General features: G+C 36.9%; 1 protein-coding gene across 1 annotated transcript in view; it reads left to right on the plus strand.

The window, feature by feature from the left end:
• The first annotated feature begins 1,128 nt into the window (after positions 1 to 1,128).
• Positions 1,129 to 21,267, plus strand: part of MTTP (microsomal triglyceride transfer protein) — a 45,153-nt gene continuing 25,014 nt past the window's right edge. Inside the window, exons 1-8 of the mRNA XM_077755699.1 lie at positions 1,129 to 1,189; positions 7,104 to 7,291; positions 8,590 to 8,733; positions 14,985 to 15,092; positions 16,301 to 16,417; positions 16,736 to 16,875; positions 18,565 to 18,715; positions 20,966 to 21,123. Of these exons, the coding sequence (XP_077611825.1) occupies positions 1,129 to 1,189; positions 7,104 to 7,291; positions 8,590 to 8,733; positions 14,985 to 15,092; positions 16,301 to 16,417; positions 16,736 to 16,875; positions 18,565 to 18,715; positions 20,966 to 21,123 (1,067 nt within the window). The remainder of the gene's footprint in view (positions 1,190 to 7,103; positions 7,292 to 8,589; positions 8,734 to 14,984; positions 15,093 to 16,300; positions 16,418 to 16,735; positions 16,876 to 18,564; positions 18,716 to 20,965; positions 21,124 to 21,267) is intronic.

Raw genomic sequence — 21,267 nt, forward strand, 5'->3', positions numbered from 1 at the left:
TTAAACATGACTATCAGTATTTTCAAATACTTAAAATATTTACTTCCTTACAATATTTTCATTCAAATAGCCCTTCACCAGTACTTTATTCCCTCCCAAAACATCTCCACAATGCTCCCCCCAAACCACCTCATTTTAAGAGGTTTTATTCATAGCTGGATTTTCTTGCGGGAGTTTTCAAGGACAAGAGTTAGTTCAGTTAGCATGGTCATAGCCATGCTAGAATATTCACTTTAATTCTAGAAAACTTTCATAATTAATTTTCTGTAGCAGAAGTTCTAAGGGCTAGAATTCCCCCCTCTGAATTTCTTTTGAGAAATGAGATTCAGAAAGCATAGGGGACTCTAGCCAGCCAGTCTGAGGACTTAAGTGTTTCTTATCATAGAAATAGCTAGAGGTCTACTGTAATATCCTCGTTTGACAGGCTAGCATGTTAATGATAGACAGTGCTGAGTTGCTACAACCCCATTAGTTTCACATATAAAAAGAACCATCTAGTTTTCAAAATTGAAAGTTCAATATACTCTAACATTATATTTGAAGTGGTTGCTGGTGGTACAACTTAAAAATTTTTTTAATTCTAAAATTCAGAGTGATTTTTAAGTAACAACTTACAAATAATATTTAAAAATTCCAAGATGACCATAAAAGACACAATAAATTTCAATCAAGTTTAGCTTAGTTTGAGAATCCTCACCACCCTCCCTCATAACATGGCCAAATGTACAGATAAGCACTTAAATATAGACATGATGATTATCGTGTATTGAGCCAACAAGTATATCACTACCAGTTTTTCTCAAATGTCCTTCAGCACTTCTGAATTTATAGAAGGCAGACTGGTTTAGCTCTCAAAAGTGAACATTTTCTTCATTTTCCTTCTTGAGTAAAAAAAAAAAAAGGTAAAATAGAGTGATAGACTGAAAACTGCAGCCCACCTAAGTTTAATCATTAATAGTGAGTTCTTTGGTGAACTTAGGTCCTCATTTTGGAGTTTGGAATCTGACCTTTCCCCAAAGATAAACAGGCAGGTTCTGAGGAGGGTCACTCCCTCCCTGCCACCCGAAGAGGCCACTTCTCAGTGACTCCTGGCTGGCAGCTGGATGCATTAGAGGGTAGCTAGACAATATGATTCTTCTTGCTGTGCTTTTTCTCTGCTTCATTTCCTCATATTCAGCCTCCGTTAAAGGTAAGTTTGTGTCCCCTTTTGCTGAACTTCAATTTTATAATCATGGAGAGGAAAAAGTGTGTGTGTATGAACAGTGAAAGAGTTCCTAACTGAATCGTCTTCAAAACTACATAACTTTGGGATACTTGTGAAGCCATGACTGGGTTGGAATGAAAATCAAATTCAAATTCCTACATACATTAAGGAAACAGAGGTTCCTTTTAGTTTCAGTCCCTTAGACTAATGTGCTCCTGGCTTCAATGTCTCATTCATGGTCTATTTTTAAAAGGGAGAATAGAAATGCCAGCTATTGTTACCTGCTGCTGTTGGTCACTCACTGAATGCAGCTCCTTCATTTGAATTGTAAAAGAGGATTTTAAAAAACCAGTTTTTAAATTTCCTTCTGGTTGCTTAGCAATGTGACATCAAGAAGAATTAGACTCAATGAAAAAGACGTTTGATTTGCCAAAGAATTATGAATGAAATGGTAAAGCATGCATTTAATTGCAGTGCCATTCAAAAGTGAGGATTATCATAAGTGGTGAATTAAAGAAAATAAAACTACATGGTATCGATTTAAGAAATAAGACTTATTGTCTCTGGATTAATAGCGTTGCTATTTGTAGTTTCTACTTTAAGATAAAGTTGTTTTTTAAAAATACATATGAGTTGTATACCTTTTGGAACAAACATTTTATGATGGATGGTTTCTAAAAATTGAATGAAATATATTAATATGGACTCTTGTTTTAAGTCAACCAGAATGTAAACAAACTCCTTGTATTTCTAAATGCTGCACCTGTAAAAAGAATCACTTTTAGAGTCTTTTAAGAGGATACACTGTCAAAAACAGTTGATCTAACACCTCACTTAGCATGAACTAAGTGATGGGTCCAGTTTTAATAACTATGTATCCTAAGTGATACAAAACAATTCACATTAAACTTCTAAAACCCTTTTGGGATAACTAGCTTTTGACCATAAAGTTAAGTTTGTCTCAAGATTTCTCATGTGGAAAATTTCCACATGAGGAAAAAAAGACTATCTTTGTTATTGAAGTAAAAAAAAAAATGCAGGGCTAAATTTAAAATAATTCACCTAAGCAAATTACACTTTAATTTCTTGAACTACAGATACTATTTTTCACCAGTTTCTAAAGTGTTTAGTATTTAAAAATACAGTCCTTACTTGCCATTATCTGCCAAGTAAATTGTAGAGCATTTGAAATAGGGATTTATACACCATAATATCAAGCCTAATACCCTTATTATTTTGAGAAAAATAAGTGAACTATGGTAGTAATTGTACACTTCTATTTTTTTCTACTCCATAAAAGAGAAAATTGGATAGCTTGATGTTTTCAAATACATGCATTTATAATGACTCTAACACACACACACACACACACACACACACACAGCAATGACATATAGGAAATATGGGTTTAGAACAAGACAGATAGCTACAGTGTGTTGTGTACAAACTCAGTGGCAAATGCAGAGGTTTAGAACCAGAAGCTTATGCAATTTAGGAGCCATCTTTGAGAAAAAATGCAAAAATATCTTACTTTTGCAAATGTTACTAAAAGAAAAGATATGGCATGTGTACATATTGCTAGGGTCCCCTTCCAAGATCTTGGAAGGAGCCTGGGCAAGTGAGGGGCCCAAAGCTTAAGCATCATTAGCTTCATGGTACAAGCTACCAATGCCAAATATCATAAATTAAAGGCATAGGGCCTGACAGCACTCTCCCTACCTGAATATCGTAAATTTTTGTATTATGGTACTATGATTTCATTATAGATTCCTTGCCCTCTGTAATGATATTTAAGAAACAAAGTACTTGTGAAAGTCTATTTTAAAATCAGGCCACTATAACTTTGAGGATCTCATGTATCACCTCAACACCCATGTTACAGTTAATTATAAATGCAACTGTTTGGCAAATCCCCAGATCTGGGTGGATGTTGAGCACAGGTTGGACTGAAGAACAGGTGGGGTGAGATTAATACAGATGAGGGTCTGTTTAGAAGAGATAGGCTGAGTATGACTCTATTTTCAGTGCTTTCTTCAGGTTTTCTTTATAGTGCTTTTACTTTTGATAGCCTAAGCATGAGCATTCTGTTTGATCTTGTTATATCTGAACCTGACCGATCCCTTTACTTCCAGTCTGGCTCTCAAGTCCCCGGCCTGACCCACGCTTTTCAGTCCATTCACATCAATCATCTCCCAATCTTTCCCCCTTGCCCTTCACCCTGCTCTTTTACTTTTTGTTTTAGGGTTTTCTGTTGGAATCCTCAATTCCATTGCTTACCCTTACCACTGTTGCATATGCCTTTAAATCTCACCTTGAATTTACCTAAGTTCCAAAATGTGTATTTTAAGATCTTTCTTAACAGGTTCAACAACAAGAGTGTTGTTGCTTTTAAGTCACTTAAAATTTTTAAATGCTTTTGAAGGAGCATGTTGAAGAGGTTTCGTCTAGACTCAGTTTCAAAAAATGCCATTCTGTATATTCTATAGAGCAACATCCTAAGAAAGAAATAATTCAACAGTATTAATAGAACATGCTCCCGTCACCCAGTGTTGCCAGATCTCTGAATAACATGAACCGAGAAACACTTATCAAAGAGGAAAGGATAACAGGGACAATATTATAGCACAGGCCACTTATTTGAATCATTTGAGGCTTTATCTCTTCTTTAAAGAGGTAGGAAAAAGATCTAGAACAAGGCCTATTCTTTCCTGTGCTTTATCACTTCCACATCATAGTCGAGTTCTGATCTCTTATATATTGTCTGCTTTCACATTCTCTTGACTGGTAAAGAAGGAAAAAGTGATCAACATGATACTTTGGCAGTGTTTAAAATTTAACAGAGGGTACCTTCCTACAAACTTATTTTAGCCAGAAGGTATCTTTAGGGAGTGCACAAAACTTGGATCTTAGTAAATGTAAACATCAAATTCTGCATTCTGTCTGCTACGTTGGATTGAGAGCAGAGTCAGCTTTTCTCAGCTGTCATATAATGCTTACCTTTCAGAATTGCTGTGAGGATTAGATAAGACGTGTTATTTCCTTTGTGCCCTCTATGGAATTCAATACACATCATAAAAAGAAGGTCTCTCTGGCCAAAATGTCTCTCCTGGCCAGATACCTAATGTTTGAACCTGTAGCAGTGTCCCCAGTTAAAATGCGGGCGAGATTGAGGTAGGAGAGGCAAGTGATAGTCATAGACTTTATCTCTTTCAGAGTTTTTCTTATTATTGTTTGAGAGAGGGAGAGAGAGAAAGAAAGCATGTCAGCAGGGGAGAGGGACAGAAGGGGAGACAGGAAGAATCCCTCTCCACAATTGGGGACTTGATCCCATGACCCCGGGATCATGACCTGAGCTGAAATCAAGAGCCAGACACTCCAACTGACTGAGCCAAGCAGGTGCCCCTTTCCTGGCTTTTTTTTTTTTTTTTTGGTCTTCTGTATCTTATACCTGAGGTTCTGCCTGATTTGGTGCTTAGACACAGTCTATTTTTGTATGTATACTCTTGGACACTCCCTTTGCCGAGCTTTTCTAGATCCCTATTTCTTGTCTCCGTATCCCCTTTATTTGGGGGTTTGTCAAAATATATAACTTTACCACCCAAAACTTTCCTTTTTGACCTCATCTTCTGTAGTATCTTTCACTGAATTCCAGTCTCTTTGGCCTCCCTGCTGCTCCTTCATTACACCTGCACTGAGCTCTCCTCAGGGCCTTTAAACTTGCTATTCCCTTTATGTGTGTGGAGGCGGGGGCAGGTGAAAGCTTGGAGATGGAGGGGATGCCCTTCCTGCGGATCTCGATGCGGCCTACAGTGGTTGCCCAGAATACTACCTTCTCACAAAGCTCTTTCCCTCAGCACTGCCATTCCCTTTCCCGTTTCATTTTTCTTCATTGGCACTTCTAACATTTTGTAATTTGTTTATATTCTTTTTACTGCCCACCTCCTCATTTAACTGTAAACTCCACAAAGGCAAACATTTTGTCTGCTTATTAATGAGTACAGCCCCAGAGCCTAGAAAAGCGTCTACCACCCAGGTGCTCAGTACATCCTTGTTGGATGTATGAGTAAATTCCTAGCTCACTCCCTAAGAATGGAAAAGAGTTCAGCCTAAAGGTTTAGATGTAGTACAGGCAAGAGCGTGGTCTCTAGAGCCAGATAGCCTGGTTTCAAATCCTGGCTCTATCACCAACTGTCTGGGTCATTTTGGGGAAAATGTATAATCTCTATGCCCTTCAGTTTCCTTATCTATGAAAGGAGATTAATAATGGTACCTACCCCACTGGGTTTTGGGAGAATTAAAGAAGTTAATGTACATAAAATACATTGAACAGTTTACAAGAGACAATGTGTTTTCTTAATTTTAAAAACTTTTTAATGTTTATCTTCGAGAGAGACAAAGTGCAAGTGGGGGAGGGGCAGACCTAGAGAGAGAGACACAGAATCCAAAGCAGGCTCCAGGTTCTGAGCTGTAAGCACAGAGCCTGACATGGGGCTCGAACTCACCAACTGCGAGATCATGACCTAAGCTGAAGTCAGACGTTTATCTGACTGAGCCACTCAGGTGCCCTGAGACGATGTGTTTTGACCATTTTTTCCCTATTGGCAGGAGGCACTATAGGAGGTGATGGAGACAGTAGTAGACTTTGGAAGTTATTTTAATTTTTGGCTTTGCAAAGTAATTTTATTTTCTTTCTCAGCTGCCTCACTTCTGGCCTACTCATCTCAACTTCCTTTCCTGGCCCTCCCCCATATGCATATTTCCTGAGGGAAGAAAAACTTACAGTTTCTTATCATAGTTCACTAGGCAATGCAACCCTATTAGCACTGAGGAAAAACGTACACTGAATTTTTTTTTGGACTATGTCCTGAGAGCCATAGATAGAAAATACACAAAGAGGGTTTGCATGACCATAAACTTCAAATCGTCTCTGGGAAAGATCTGATCCTGCTCTAGGGAAGATTTGATCCAACTCTGTCACATTTCTTTGGGCTAAGGTAAGCTGAATAGACAGTGTGTAAACTGCTTCATATATCAATTATTCTTGCTCACTATACTATTTGACATTAAACTGCCCCTGCTAAATTAAAGCCTGTACTAAGGTTTTATGTAGTAAAACATTATTTTATTCGGGAATACCTAATTTAAATTTATATATGTATAGCCTTGAAATGTATCTTTGTACCAGAAGTTTACTGTAATTAAATAAACTATAATGTATTATATAATAATATATATTATTACTACATTTATTAGTAGTATATATAGTATATTATATATTTATAAACTATAATGTAAGACTATTATATAATTATAGTATAAAATGTTATATAATTATATTTACAGTGTATTATCTATGTTATATGAAAATAATATGGTCTTTAAATATTCAAAATATCTAATTTAAGGAACTGCCTTCTAACCCCTAAAGTTATCTTGGCATTGATCTGTTGCACTGAAATGATATGTTAATTAATTACAAATGGTTGTTATTAATTTTGTAAATCAATTCCTGGCTAAACCTCTACCTGAAAGCTGGAGGGAGAAGAGAGATCAGATTCATATAACTAAAAGCAATGCAATGACATTTCCTTAAAAAACAAAAAGTTCTATAGTTCAACCAGAGTGTTATTTAGATCATCTGATTATTGATGAGGATACAAACTATAGTTTGCTCTGAAATGGAAGTTTGTTTGTTTGTTGTTCTTTTTGTTGTTGTTCAAGTCAGTGATTTTAGCAAATGGAGAATAGAGCCATCTTTCATTTAGTAAACATTACTAAGGTCCCACCAGGCAGCACTGCGCTGGTTGAGGAATGCATTGATGGCAAGACAGTATGACTCTCCATGGTATGACAAGTACCTTACAACTGAGACTTGACTTGTGTCACAATCTTTATGCAGGTCACACAACCGGTCTCTCATTAAATAATGACCGTCTGTACAAACTCACATATTCTACTGAAGTTTTTCTGGATCGGGGCAAAGGAAAACTCCAAGACAGTGTAGGCTACCGAATTTCATCTAATGTGGATGTCGTTTTACTGTGGAGGAATCCTGATGGTGATGATGACCAACTGATCCAAATCACAGTACGTGTTTTCTACCAGAGACGCAAAGATTAAATGTCAGCAGAGTCTTTGAGAAAGATATCTTTCGAGAGCAATTGTTTTGTGCTCTTGGTTATATATCCATTTAGTTTGTTATCTATCACCAAAATAAGTAGATCTACAGTTTTGAAGTTTTTGCTAGTCAAAAGTACTCTGGTCTTTCTAAGTTGTTGAAGCAAGCAAAAGAAAGAAAGCATGTACTGGTGAGTAACCATCTTATGATGTCCAGGTCTATATTTCTCACTAATAGGCATATGAAACTAGAATCCAGTTGAAATGTCCTGGGAGTGAAGAGTCTAGAATCCATGTCATGTGACAAACAATTAAGACTACTTTAAGTGAAAGAGGATATAAATTGGCACCTCTCAATTTTCCTGAGTGCCTCCATATAACAGAAGTACCAGTGAAGAAGTGAACCCATTCTGTGTTCTTCCTGAGGAAAGACAGAGTCTCCTGCACGGCCGTGTTTGGTCAATTATGACAGTTTAGATTTATGTGTTGAGAAAGGAGGTCAAATCATATGGCCTCTGGAACCTCTTTCAGTTTTAATATATGGTGACTCCATATTTGCTTTCAAAGGCCTAAAGGCAATAGATTTCTCTAGTAAAGTCTGTTATTTTTTCTACGCTTTGGTGTGAAACAGGTACACAGGACCAAGATTTATTCCACTATAACTGATAAGTAGTTGTTGATAACTTTATAATGAGGTGTCGTTGCAATACAAGTGATCTTTGCTTCTTTGGATGTCTTTAATAGCTGTTGTGACTTCCAGGTTGGCTCAACACTTCATCATCCACCTCTCTGAACCATTTCTCAATAGAACAGTAAAGTATTCTACAGAAAACATTATGTACCTCTTTGTTCAGTAATCAGACTGTTCATCTTTAGTTTTGTATATATAAGTGAAATACAGTGAGACAGGATTTCCTTTCCAAAAAATGGTAAAGAAGTGAAGAGACCAAGTAGACAGCAATAATCAAAATGAATGAGGAGAGTGACAATGACCAAAAAGAGCCACCTTTCAGTCATGATTATTATAAACCTGAATTCACAGGTTTCTTTAAGTATCAGTATTTTTACCTAATTCAAAATCCTAACTTTTGAATGCCTTCTACATTCTTTTAAGAGTTAATGGCTATGTCCTAAGTATCATGAATTGAAAAATAATGGAATAAATTATGGCCAACCCTATTTATTGCTTTAGCATTTTATTTTCTACAAAACTGTGATGGAAATAGAGACAGCAAGTTTTTCTAATAAGTTTCTTTCCATGACTCCAGATGAAAGATGTAAATGTTGAAAATGTGAACCAGCAGAGAGGAGAGAAGAGCATTTTCAAAGGAAAAAATCCACCTAAAATCATAAGAAAGGAAAACTTGGAAGCTTTACAAAGACCTGTGCTCCTTCATCTAATCCATGGAAAGGTAAATGTGATTTTGGGGGTCCCACATCTTTTTTCTCCTACTTCAAATTTTTCTTTTCTTCTGTAGTTATTACATTGAAATGATCATGATATCACTACTTTCATAGTAAGTGGAATTTTTTCAAGAACTAATAAGTACAGGTTGCAAATTGAATGCTTCAGAAGTTAATCAAAGCATTGAATTCACTTATATTTTTTAGCCATTTGTTTCCTATTTTTATGAAAATCATTACAGGAGAATCAAATATTTGTTTATTGAGAGGCACTACTAAAAGGTATATTCCTTACTAGGAAGGATTGGAAAGATATTATAACACACTAGGTCATCACAGATGATTGTGTACATCATTCAGGAAAGCAGACAAATTATAAGAATGGAATGATCTAGCTTCATTCTATAAATGATATTAATGCATGAGACTATCAGTATTTGGCTAATGCACAAAACTGAAGTTTTTGAGAAGGCATGTCATTCCTCAGGTAGAGTTGTTTTTTTTTAAAAAGTACTTAGAGATTATATAAAAACTATAACTTTGAAAAGCATTTTATGTATTAAAGTCATGAATGAACATTATAACATTCATTTGGAAATTTGCTCAGAAAATTCTGTAAGTGCATTACTTATGGTTTGATTGTGATCTATTGCAATGGTCTTAATATGTTTGGAACTGAGAAGAAATTGTGATCAGTGAATTACTAGGCATGACATAGGTGGGCTTATGTAAAGCATAGATATTATATTGACACACATAAAAATGTATCTGTAAAGATGGAAGATTAGTTTTAGTTACCAAAGTAGAAAAATAGAGAGGGACCATTATAGTTAAAACTCTACACATCTCCAAAATGTCTCCAGATTCAAAATTTCTAAAGGTGAAAACAAATACAGTAAAATAATATAAATTTCAGACATGTGATATATTGCTAGTCATGATCTCCATTTTTACATAAAGCAGTAGACAGGAATTCTTATGCTGTCCCCTTTCCTACAACCAAATGTGAGTCCCCATCTCGAGAATGCTTCTCTTCTTCACTTGTCAAATTACTTACCATGCCTCAGGCATTGCTCACAGGCCCTTTCTTTTATAAAGTTCTTACCCTTCCAGCCAACTGGAAATAATCACCTCTTTAGAACCCTCTTAGCCCTTTGTAACTCACTCCTGGCCTTTATCACTGTCCTTTTGGTCATTTGTGTCCATTGCTAGATTTTGGGTTTGGGTAGAGAAAATTCCCATTCCTCTTTATATTCCAGCCCCTCATGCACCCCTTCATGCCCTTCCACTCCCTTCTTCCGCAAAACACCCAGAACCATGCCCTGTACTGACTGATCTGGTATTCTAAGAGACTTTCCCAACATTCTCCCAAACCCCATACTCCTTTAGGATTCAAGTGCTTATCTCAGATGTTGAAATCCTCTGTTTGTCTGCAGTCAGCATTCAGAGTTAGCTCATGAGCAGCAGCTGTGTCTTTAACTGCATATTCAGTGTGTTGCTCATAGTGGGACTTCAATGAATGTAAATTAAAGGAAGTTACACGGAGCTAAAATGAGTTGAACTTTGAGAAAGGCTTGAGCCATTGTTTGCTGAATCAGACCTAAATCATACTGAGCACTTACTGTGCACCAGAGGCTGAAGGCATTACATGAATGATCTCTTTTCTCCTCATGACAGCTCTAAGAAGTAGGTGGTGCTATATCGCCCTCTTGTAATAGACGAGGAAACCAAAGTCAGGAGCAGTAAAGAAATTTGCCGAGGGTCACACACTAGCAGGTGGTGGAGATGGGATTAAAATAGGCCTAATCTTAGAGGCTGAGCTGGAAACCTCCACATTATACTGCTTTCCAGTTGTAAAGGATTTGGGGAAGTACCACCTCTTTGTTGACTTGCAATATCCCTACTTTATCCTTCAATATATCTATTAACTCACTCGATTTTCATATGGCACAACAACATGAAATACTGGTTTGCTTTTTTCCTCTCTGACCTTCCAATGTAGAAAGATGCTTGAACCCATAAAATATTAGTTGCATTTATAATCTTAAGGACAACCGGCCATTTTATAGCCCCTTGGGTAGTAGTTGAGTACAAAGTCTTTTGTTACACACACAAAAGGACTCAATGCCCTCACTGTTCAAAGGCTGGGATGGAGCTGCCACATCATTATCTCAGTGACTCCTACATGCCAATTCTACAGGAGCTGTGATTGTGATGATTTACCATAGCCTCAGGTCAAAGTGCACTGTGCTATCTTTCAATGATATGATAAAGTACTTGTTGGGGGTGGGGGAAGTATGACTCTGGAGACTAAGAAGCCATGTGAAGTTTTCAGCCACATCACTGTCAGAGAGATCATTATTTAAATGATCACCTCACCCTACCCTGAGAGGGATTAGGGAAGGAAAGGCTGAGCTGCCGATTGGCAGTTTTATTGAAAAATATTTTCCACCCCAGGCTCAAATTAAGTTTTACTCCCTGAAATTTCCGTGATTTCAAGGATGCCCAGCAGCATGCATTTTTTTGTCCTTCCAGAGCCTCCTGGTTTAAGCTCCCATGTTTACATGATAAAGGAGAGCCCATTAAAACACTCAGATGAATATTTATTGCACGTCATCCTTTTTCCAAGCCCACTCATCCTCCCTACATAAGTGTTTGGGCATGACTCTAGTTTTGTCTATAGATCATAAGTGAAGTTGGACACATGACAATTTTCTGGTTAAGCTGATTAACACTGACAAGCAAAAGATGCCTCAAGTTACAGCATGGATCCTTTTGGGCCTGAAATACTAATCCAATTAACTGGATAATTACCAGATTTCCATTTCTGGTTTTTGCTGCCGGGATTGATTAAATTAACCTTATGGTTGCCGAGTTGGCCCTTTATTTTGTGTTGTTTCGGGGCATTGATCTGTTCTCTGAATCTGGTAGTACGGCTCCTTTACACACACCGAACCTCCAAAAGACATATGACATCTTGACAACCTTCAATTCTTCAAGTGTATCTTCACTTGTCTGTTTTCCAAGGTGCTATTCCCTAGCTATACTCTGTGTTAGATATCGATCAAAGATGTATTTAGAGACACAGCTCAGCTAAGTAGACTAAATAAAATGATTAGTCTGTTTGCTGGGATTCTTTTTGTTTATTTTGCTGTTTGGCCAGTTAATGGAATTTTGCTTTCTCTCTCCCTCTTTTTTTTTTTTTTACAAATAATTTATTGTCAAGTTGGTTTCCATATAACACCCAGTGCTCATCCCCATAAGTGCCCTCCTCCATGCCCATCTCCCTCCTCCCCCCCACACCCATCAGTCCTCAGTTTGTTCTCAGCATTCAAGAGTCTCTCATGGTGTGCCTCTCTCCCTCTCCCCCTCTATTTCCCCCCTTCTTCTCCCCCATGGTCCTCCGTTAAGTTCCTCCTAATCCTCCTATATGTGCAAACATATGGTATTTGTCCTTCTCTGCCTTACTTATTTCACTCGGAATTTTGCTTTCTCTTATTCTTCAAGAATATATACATTAGGGGGTGTAAGAAGCATTTTTTTTTCTAAGGAAAAAAATATGATGAATCTCTACTGATTCCATGGTGAAATTGGCCCTCAAACTTTGGCAGGAAGAGGCACTGCATCTCCTTTTCCACAACTCACCCATCTTTCTCTATGTTTGGTCTCCTTGGGTTAAAGACTTAGTTTGTAACTAGTTGGTGTCACTGTTGCTCTCAGGAAGCTATGGGGATTGTGAGTTTAGATAAGAGTCCTATGCTCTCAGATGTTCAGAGCTCATTTCAGAACTGAATGAAATGAATCAGCTTTATGGCATGAATATAACAAAACTTACTTGGTTCCTGTTGCGAAATACTGAATTTAAGATTATTGCTGTGACAGCCACACAGATTGAACTACAAAGTCCTGACAAAGTTCTGACTTACTGTTTTCTTTTTTTTTTTTTTTTTATNAAGTCTAATAGTTGGCATTTAGCTAATATGGATACCAGAGCTGTTTCACTTTTGATTGCAATGGTTTTCATAAAAGAACAGAATTTAGGTCTCAAAGATAGCTGTCATACAAGTGAGGAAAAACAGATTTGTCCACTTTTCTAATTTTAGAGAAATGATAGAAATTAATGGAAAAATGAAAAAAAATCTTTTGTCTTCCTGTTTACATTGTTCAGCCTATTAGGGAAAAAAGTTGTGAACATGATTTTCTTGGAGATCTGGTGGTCAAGATCAAAACTTGATCCATACACACAGGCCATTGATAGAAGAGTACTTCATCTTTTGTGTAGTTCAAAGATTAAATCAGAGAACTAGGTTGCCTGAAATTTTAGGTGAAACTTTGTAAATAGTTCAGGTGCATTCTATAGTCTGGAAGGAAAGTGAGGATACTTATGATAACCATACAAGTATTTTTACCACTTATTCGTTCCCTTTTTGCTTTCTAAAGTACTTAAGACTTGCCAAAAAAGTCACAGGCCATACACATATGTGTATTGCCCCTAAATGAGTCCTTCTGACTGTATCTGGCTTCAAGCGACCCACTTATGAACTTTTAAAAGTCATGATATCTAGAGATATACTCTCGAATATATGGAAAGGAAGTTACACCATAATTTCAAAAAAGAAAGAAGACCCAGTTTACAAAATAGAACATCAGAAACTCAGCCTTGTATCTGAGCAATTGCCAGTGATTTGTTTGAGAATATGATACCATGGATTTTCAGACGCTGAGGTCACTATTCCAGTTCCTTTTTAACCTGGACAAACACAATTCCAACATTTATAGGTTCACTTAGTGTAATGACTAAAATTGATTGCTGGATAAAATACTTAGTAAACTTGTCACTAGGCAGAGTATATGTAGAAAATAAAAATAGAGATTTGAGGCACTTGGTTGGCTAATCCAGACAAAATATCCCCTTCTAAGGTATGAGAGTTTCCATATAGATTGAACTGTGTTCAGATTGGCATTAACTGAACTCATTGCCAAAGTACTGAGCGTTCTGTTTTACTTGAGAAATCATGGTTGGTTTTAAAGAGAATAGTAAGGCGTTCAAGATATTTCCAGTAGGAATGCCGAGCTATAATTAGCATAGACCTTGGGAATTGTTACAGGGAAGCTATATCCATCCTCTATCTTTTTTTAAAAAATTTTTTAGAGAGAGAGAGTGTGCAGATGCATGTACATGTGTGCAAGAGTGCCAGCAGGGGAGGGCAGACAGAAAGGAAGAGGGAGAATCTTAAGCAGGCTTCACAGTTAACATGGAGTCAGACATGAGGCTCAACCTCAACCATGAGATCATGACCTGAGCTGAAATCAAGAGTTGGATGCTTAACTGACTGAGCCCCCCAGATGCCCCCACCCTCTATTTCTAAATTGTGTGATGTGTTTGAAGTTAATACATGGTGAAAAGTGACACAGGAGTTCCAGAAAATTCTCTTTGTATTTTTATTCTTGTTTCTTAAACATGACCTAAATTATCAAAATGGTATGGACGTTGTTATCACCCCTGTGCCTATAAATATCAAGGATAAAACAAAGCTAAGATAAGATGTTTACTATTTCAGCCAAATTTTAGTCACCCTCCTCATTTCAACTTCTTTTCCTGCCTTCTAAAGAGACTCAAACCAGTGCTTCCGTCAAGCCATGCCATGCTGACAATCTCAACCTCAAATGCTCCAACCTTGTCTATCTTTTTATACCCAAGGCCAAGATGCTCTGGAGGCCAAACAAAATCACCCCTGTGGAATTTTGTCCATGGGCATTATGGTCATAGCCCTTAGAGGCTGTGCTAACTCATACGTGTCAAATGTGGTAATTTTCATTCTCTTTCAAGAACTAATTTCTTTTTACTTCAAACATTGGTTCACTTTTGTTTCAGGCAGAGTTACACGTAGAGAACATGTTGATATGTTCAAAAAGAATATCCCTGATTTCCCTTCCTTGGACAATCCTTCTTGTTTTCATAGAAATCCCAGCCGAAATCAGTGTACTCTTTCCTTCCCTATGCTATTCCTATCATGTTCAGAGCCTTAATTATCAGTCTCCCCAAATTTCATGTTCTCATGGTCGGGCTTCTTAGACATTTAAATAGCCTCTTCTTACACACAGAAACAAAAAGAAGAAATCTGGGCTTTGGAGTAAACCAATTTCTATTTCCCAGATTGACAGGGGTGAAAATCTGAACTTTCCTGCCCCTTATTTAACCAAATCTAATAAATGATGCATTTTTTCTTCATTTATGTTTGTCTTTTTTCCCCCCTAGGTCAAAGAGTTCTACTCATATCAAAATGAGCCAGTGGCCATAGAAAATCTCAAAAGAGGGCTGGCTAGCCTATTTCAGATGCAGTTAAGCTCTGGAACCACCAATGAGGTACTTACTAATACTATTAAGGATCCAGGATATTATTTGTCAATAGTTACTAAAATTGCTTGTATGGATTTCTATTTGTAGGTATTCAGTAAAAAAGTTACTACTATGGTAATGCTCAGAAAAGGTGAGTAGGGTGGTTAAGTGAAATGGATTACCATTTATCCCAATTTGCACTCAAATATAGGGTAAAGGAAATCAGAATGCATTATACTAAGGGGACATATAGAATGAATGAATGAATGATGGAGATGCAGAAAACCTTGGGGGACATGTCAGTGGCATCACTGTGCATCACTACCTCATTGGGAGCTTATTTAAGATATAGATTCCCTGGGTTCACGGAGAAGATTCTGATTCAATAGATTAGGGAAGACCTGAGTATCTGTATTATAACAGTTTTCTCAGATAATTTGGATCCATTATCAGTTTGGAGAACCAGTGGTCTATACCAACAACCCGCTTCATTTTACAGACGAAGAAACTGAGGTTAAACGAGAGAAGATAAGTGGTCCCTCCAGTATCACACTTTAAGCCAAAAGCAGAGCTGAGTCTAAGTTTCCTGTTCTGAATTCTGCTAACTCACAAGTGGGCAAGAAAATCTAATGGAAGGGCTGGGCCGAGGGAATATTGGTTAGTGTGCTAGAATAAAGACTGGGTGTGGTGCTGGCAGAGACTTGGAGGGAAGGCTCAGAGAAGGTAACCAGTCTGTACTGGCATACATTTTCCCACACGCAAATTGTGAATGTGACTTATAATGAACTGAATTAATCCCAAAGGTTTTTTAAGAATTTTTAGTTATATACATCTAGTCAAAGAACACATGCACACCCATACATGCACACATACACTCACATCTAGGTACGACGTTAAAAGTCAAATCCCCTTCCCACACAATTACCTCTTTACCAGAGGTTTGATTATGACTAGGTCATTTGTCTAATTCTCATTAGACTTTAGAGAGAAATAGGAAATCCTTTATTATTCCTGGGACAATAAGAAGGTGCTAGTAAGACCCAACAAAAGAAGATGGAAAAGAACCCACATGTTGCAGGAAACATTGAGTTCTTCTTGTCTTTCCATCTTGTCTGCTTGGACAAAAGGCAGTCCCCCATGGCATATCAGGAACCCTAGTTTTCAGGCTACTTCCCACTGGAATTTAAACGGTTCCTGGGAAAATCCCAAACATTCTATTTTTGCTTTCTTTTCAGGTGGATATTTCTGGGGATTGTAAGGTGACATACCAGTCTCATCAAGACAAAGTGATCAAAATTAAGGCCTTGGATTCATGCAAAATAGAGAGGTCTGGATTTACAACCTCAAATCAGGTATGCTTGATATCACTCTCTTTAAGGCATCCAAGTAATTACATTTTTTTTGGAGATTAGTTTAAACTAGAAGGATAAGGTAACAATATAATTTGGGAACATTTATAATTTTTAGTTTAGAGTATTGTTTCATGCAATATCAAATGACAAGGTTTGTTTTCATATGTTGTAAGTTTGGGTGGTGAAGGGAAGATATTAAGGGGAAACCCTTTTGAACATCAATAGACAGTTTGCTGTTTAACTTGATTCAAAGATAAAAAGCTGATTGTTACAACTACAAATTATCTATCTATCTATCTATCTATCTATCTTATTTAGGTCTTGGGTGTCACTTCAAAAGGCACGTCTGTCACTACCTATAAGATAGAAGACAGCTTTGTTATAGCTGTGCTTGCAGAAGAGACACATGCTTTTCGGATGAATTCTCTACAAACTATTGCAGGCAAAATAGTATCAAAGTAAGATAATGCTGAAATTTAAATTTTCTTTCCTATTCTTTGATATATTATTATATTTGGTTTTTAAATATATATGTTAGATATGTTAAATGTATAAATGTTGTGTGTGTGTGTGTGTGTATAGTACTTCCTCGGTTTGACTGTTAGCTTCTTGAAAACTGTGATTGCATCTTGTTCATTTTTATTTTTTCACATCATCTACAATAATGACATATATTAAATACTGTTTATTTAATAGACTTTCATTTAAAAATTGTATCAATTGTTTACTGAATAGAATTTACATTTAAAAAATGCAAGCTACTTGATAAGTTCTAGTTTATTTTCTAATTTCTCTGTCAGAAGTTTCCAAGGATAAGGTTAAAAAGTGGTGGCATTTGCATGTTCTCTCCTTGAGATTTTCTTTGTTACTGTTGCTAAATAACATGTGAAAAGTTCCATAGTAAAGTGATATGACAGAATCTTTGTATTTTTGATTTATAGTATTTACACATTCAAGCCTGTTTTTTCAATTCACGATTTCTCTGGTCAGAAGTTCTCAGGGGCTTAAGAACTAGAATTTTCAAATCTAAGAGTGTGTGTTCCTTTCAGATTTTAATTTAGAAGATTTTCTAGCATTAAATGTATTATATTTTATGCCATTGGTTGTCAAATGTTTTCTTTGAAGTATCTCCAATATCAGAGGTCAGTGGATGCAAAATCTTGGGAGAAGTGCCTCAAACCATAAACGCTTGAAGTATTTTTGAAGTCATCTGGATAGAATTTTGTCATTTTACTTTGTATCATTTTATGTTCATATATTCTCATGCAAAATAAATATTTTCAATTACTTATCAGGCCTATCATGTTTCCATTGCTCTATAGCAAACCACTCCAAAGTCAGTGGTGTAAAAAGCAACCATCATTTTATTATTCTCTCATAATTCTGGGTCTTGTTGCAGACAGTCACTGACCAGAGCTGGTTCAAAGATTGCTCCCTCACCTATTTGGTGCCTGGGGTGGGAAGACTCAAACTACTGAGGCTCCCCAAGCATTTCTCTTTTTCAATACGAGGCCTCTCAAAATGGCAGCTTCAGGTAACCAGACTTTGTACATGGCAGCTCAAGTCTCTGAAGGCACATGTGCTGCTGCTGGCATTCCAGATGAAGGGTGAATTTCCTTTAAAGATTTATCCTTAGAAGTCACACAGTGTCACTTCTGCTTTTCCCTGTCTTAGTTGGGGAAACCACAGAGTTCTGACCAGGCTCAAGGATATCTACCTCCTGGTGGGAGAAAGACATGGTTCTGAAAGATTATAGAAGGCAAAATTATTGTTGAAGCCATTTTTAGCAAAAAAGATTTCTTAACTGTCTTAGTTAATAAATAATATGTGTTGTATTGATGATATTATTTTCAGAAAGCAGGGCTAAACTTGAAAGAGGTGACATCACATATCTTGCTCAGCATCCAGGCAAGTTTTCTTCCCTGTATTCTCTTAAATCCAGACTTAAATTTTCAAATCTTTGAATAAAATTGTTGCTCCAAATAGATTTCGTATTTAGCTTGGGGTCTCTGTTACCGAGATATTGCAGTTTGAAAGACATGGATTTCCATAGTGTGAATAAATTCCTTGCCAAAAGAATGGCAATTAGTGGCTTGCTCACTCAAAGGAAAACTGCTAAGGTGGTATTTCTCTTCCTTGTTGTGCAGGCAGAAATTAGAGCTGAAGACCACTGAAGCAGGCCCCAGACTGATGTCCGGAAAGCAGGTTACAGCCATAATTAAAGCAATTGGTTCAGAGTACAAGGCCCTTCCCATTGTGGGACAGGACTACCAGAGCAAGTGTAAAGGATGCCCTTCCGTAAGTGTGAACCAGGCTGACCACAAGCATGGTCAGATACGGGAATACTCATGGCTTACAATTCTGTTCTCCTTTTGTCTCCAATCGAAGCTTCAGTTAATTCTTTGAAAAAAAGTTTATAAAGAGCTACCAGCCACCACTGAATTAAAATGGCACTATCTTAACAATATGCACCTGAGATGATGTGTAATCCAATGATATTTAACAAATAATTACCATGACTCATCTCAAGTTAAAAATGTTATGCTTTAAGCAAGGGCAGTTTCTGAATAGTAGTACCGTGAATGCACAGGGGGATAAAAGGCCTAATGAAGTTAGGGGAAAGTATATAGTGTCAAGAGCATGTCACTTCTGAATCCGGAAGGTTCTGCCATTTAGTAGCAATAAGTCCTCAGGTGACATATTTTACTGAGCTCAGTGTTCTGAGTATTGCTTTGAGGACTAAAAAGGATGCCAAGCTCTCTTCTAAATTAGGAAACACTTTCCCCCCATACCCCAACCTCCCCTACAATTACAGGCAGAAATGAGATCTCGCATCTCTAAGGCAAAGTATAGGTCATCTTATAACATTTTAAAATCAGCAAAGAGAAATTTCATTTATTGCATGAGTCAGTTGTGATGATGGCTACAGATATGACCTTAGGATCTAGCATTTCCTAATACTTAACCTCTTGTCAGGAGAGCAGACTCTGAGCATGAGCAACAGAGCCACATGCTCTACTGGTAGCTCCCAGAAGATTCTGTTCCCTTGGATTTTATTGGTGTTCAGAGAAGTAGAATTATCAAGAACTAATACCATAATTTGCTTAAAGTTCAAGACACTATTCCTTGCTAATTTCTCAAATTTATCAAAATTGAACTAAAGGAAAACGTAGAAAAAATAATTCTCAAATTTTGTTATTTCTTTTACTTGTTTTTCTTCCATATATCATTTAGTATTCTACTGTGATTTTCTAATTTGTCATATAGAGATGGAAATTATGTAGGAAAGTGACTAATGAAACCAATCATCTTTTTTAATGCTGTGAAATATTAATTTCTCTCTCCCATGGTTATTAAAAAGTATAAGCCATTTTAGATTTTTTATAATTACTTCTTCATTATCGTAGGAAGCGTTTATGACTTTGAGGAATTGTTTTTCCAATTTCTCTATACTGTCACCATTGCAACCCTTTAAAGAAAAAAAATCTGAATTCACACTGGTGTGCTCTCTGCCCTCAGAAATGACCCAGTAAATCTTTAACTAAATATAGCTAGACTTTTGCTTTGGAATATCCTCTTAAGATTAGATAACCAAGAGGAATTTGAAAAAGAGAAAATATGTGTCTATTGCTTATTAGAAGGACTGAATAATTTAAAAATTGATAGCATGTTGATTATCTCAGAATTAGAGAGCTGGAGGTCACTAATGGGATTAAACACATTATTTACAACTAAGGGAAAAGTGGTAAACTGTGAAAAATCAGTCATTTAGCTTATTTCAAAGCCAGACTATGTCACTAATTAGAATTATTTACTATTTTTAAAACCATAGCTGGTGGGGGTGGGGGAGAGGGGAAGAGGGGTGACAGGCATGGGAAAAGGCACTTGTTGGGATGAGCACTGAGGTGTTATATGTAAACCAACTTGACAATAAACTATTTAAGAAAAAAAATAAAACCATAGTAGAATAACAACAGTAGGAGAATTACCTTTATCTAAATAATACTCTACTTAACATTATAAGTAATGAACAGACCGCAGCATAGTTAAATATTGCATTTCATAAAAACAATAAAATAAAGAGTTAGAATGGGGAGCTCAAGTTATTACAAAGACTGATTTTCAGTGAGTTCCCAGTAAATAAGAAACCTGTCACAATTATTTAGCGGTTTTGATTTATTTCCCCCTCCAACATATCCTGCTGCTAATGAAAATTCTGCATAGTTGTAATATGGTAGCCAAAGCCACGCCACACATAGAATTCCCTTGGGGTAACCATGGAATGGCCTTCTTGGCCCAGAACACTGAGTTCTTTTGAGCTAATTACTAATCAACAAAAATGGTGCTCTGCAGAAGAATCATACACAGCGTTCGCAGGCCTCTATATTTGTCTCAGGTGGCAATCAGGCATACTGAGGCAAGATACAAAAAGCTTCTTTTGCTTGTCAGATACAAGGAAAAGTTTATTTCTGGGGAGAACAACCCTTGCCAATGTGGATGTTCAGAATCATGAATGGGGTGTGAGCCTGCAGTCATGTTTTCTCGCAGCTCTCGGAGCACTGGCAGTCCGCCAGAAAACACCTGCAGCCTGACAACCTCTCTAAGGCTGATGCTGTCAGAAACTTCCTTACCTTCATTCAGCACCTCAGGACTGCAAATAGAGAAGAAATCCTCCAAATCCTAAAGGCTGAAAACAAGGAAATTTTGTAAGTTCCTGAATACTGTGTGGGGTTGTCTGTAGAAAGGCATTTCTTGGTTACTGGCTTCAATTAAGCAAGAAAGATTCCTTTTATTTTTTATTTTTTTATTTATTCTAATGCTTTTATTTATTTTTGAGATTGAGCATCTGA

This window comes from Crocuta crocuta, unplaced genomic scaffold (genome assembly GCF_008692635.1).
Source record: "Crocuta crocuta isolate KB4526 unplaced genomic scaffold, BGI_CrCroc_1.0 scaffold92, whole genome shotgun sequence".
Classification (NCBI taxonomy): domain Eukaryota; kingdom Metazoa; phylum Chordata; class Mammalia; order Carnivora; family Hyaenidae; genus Crocuta; species Crocuta crocuta.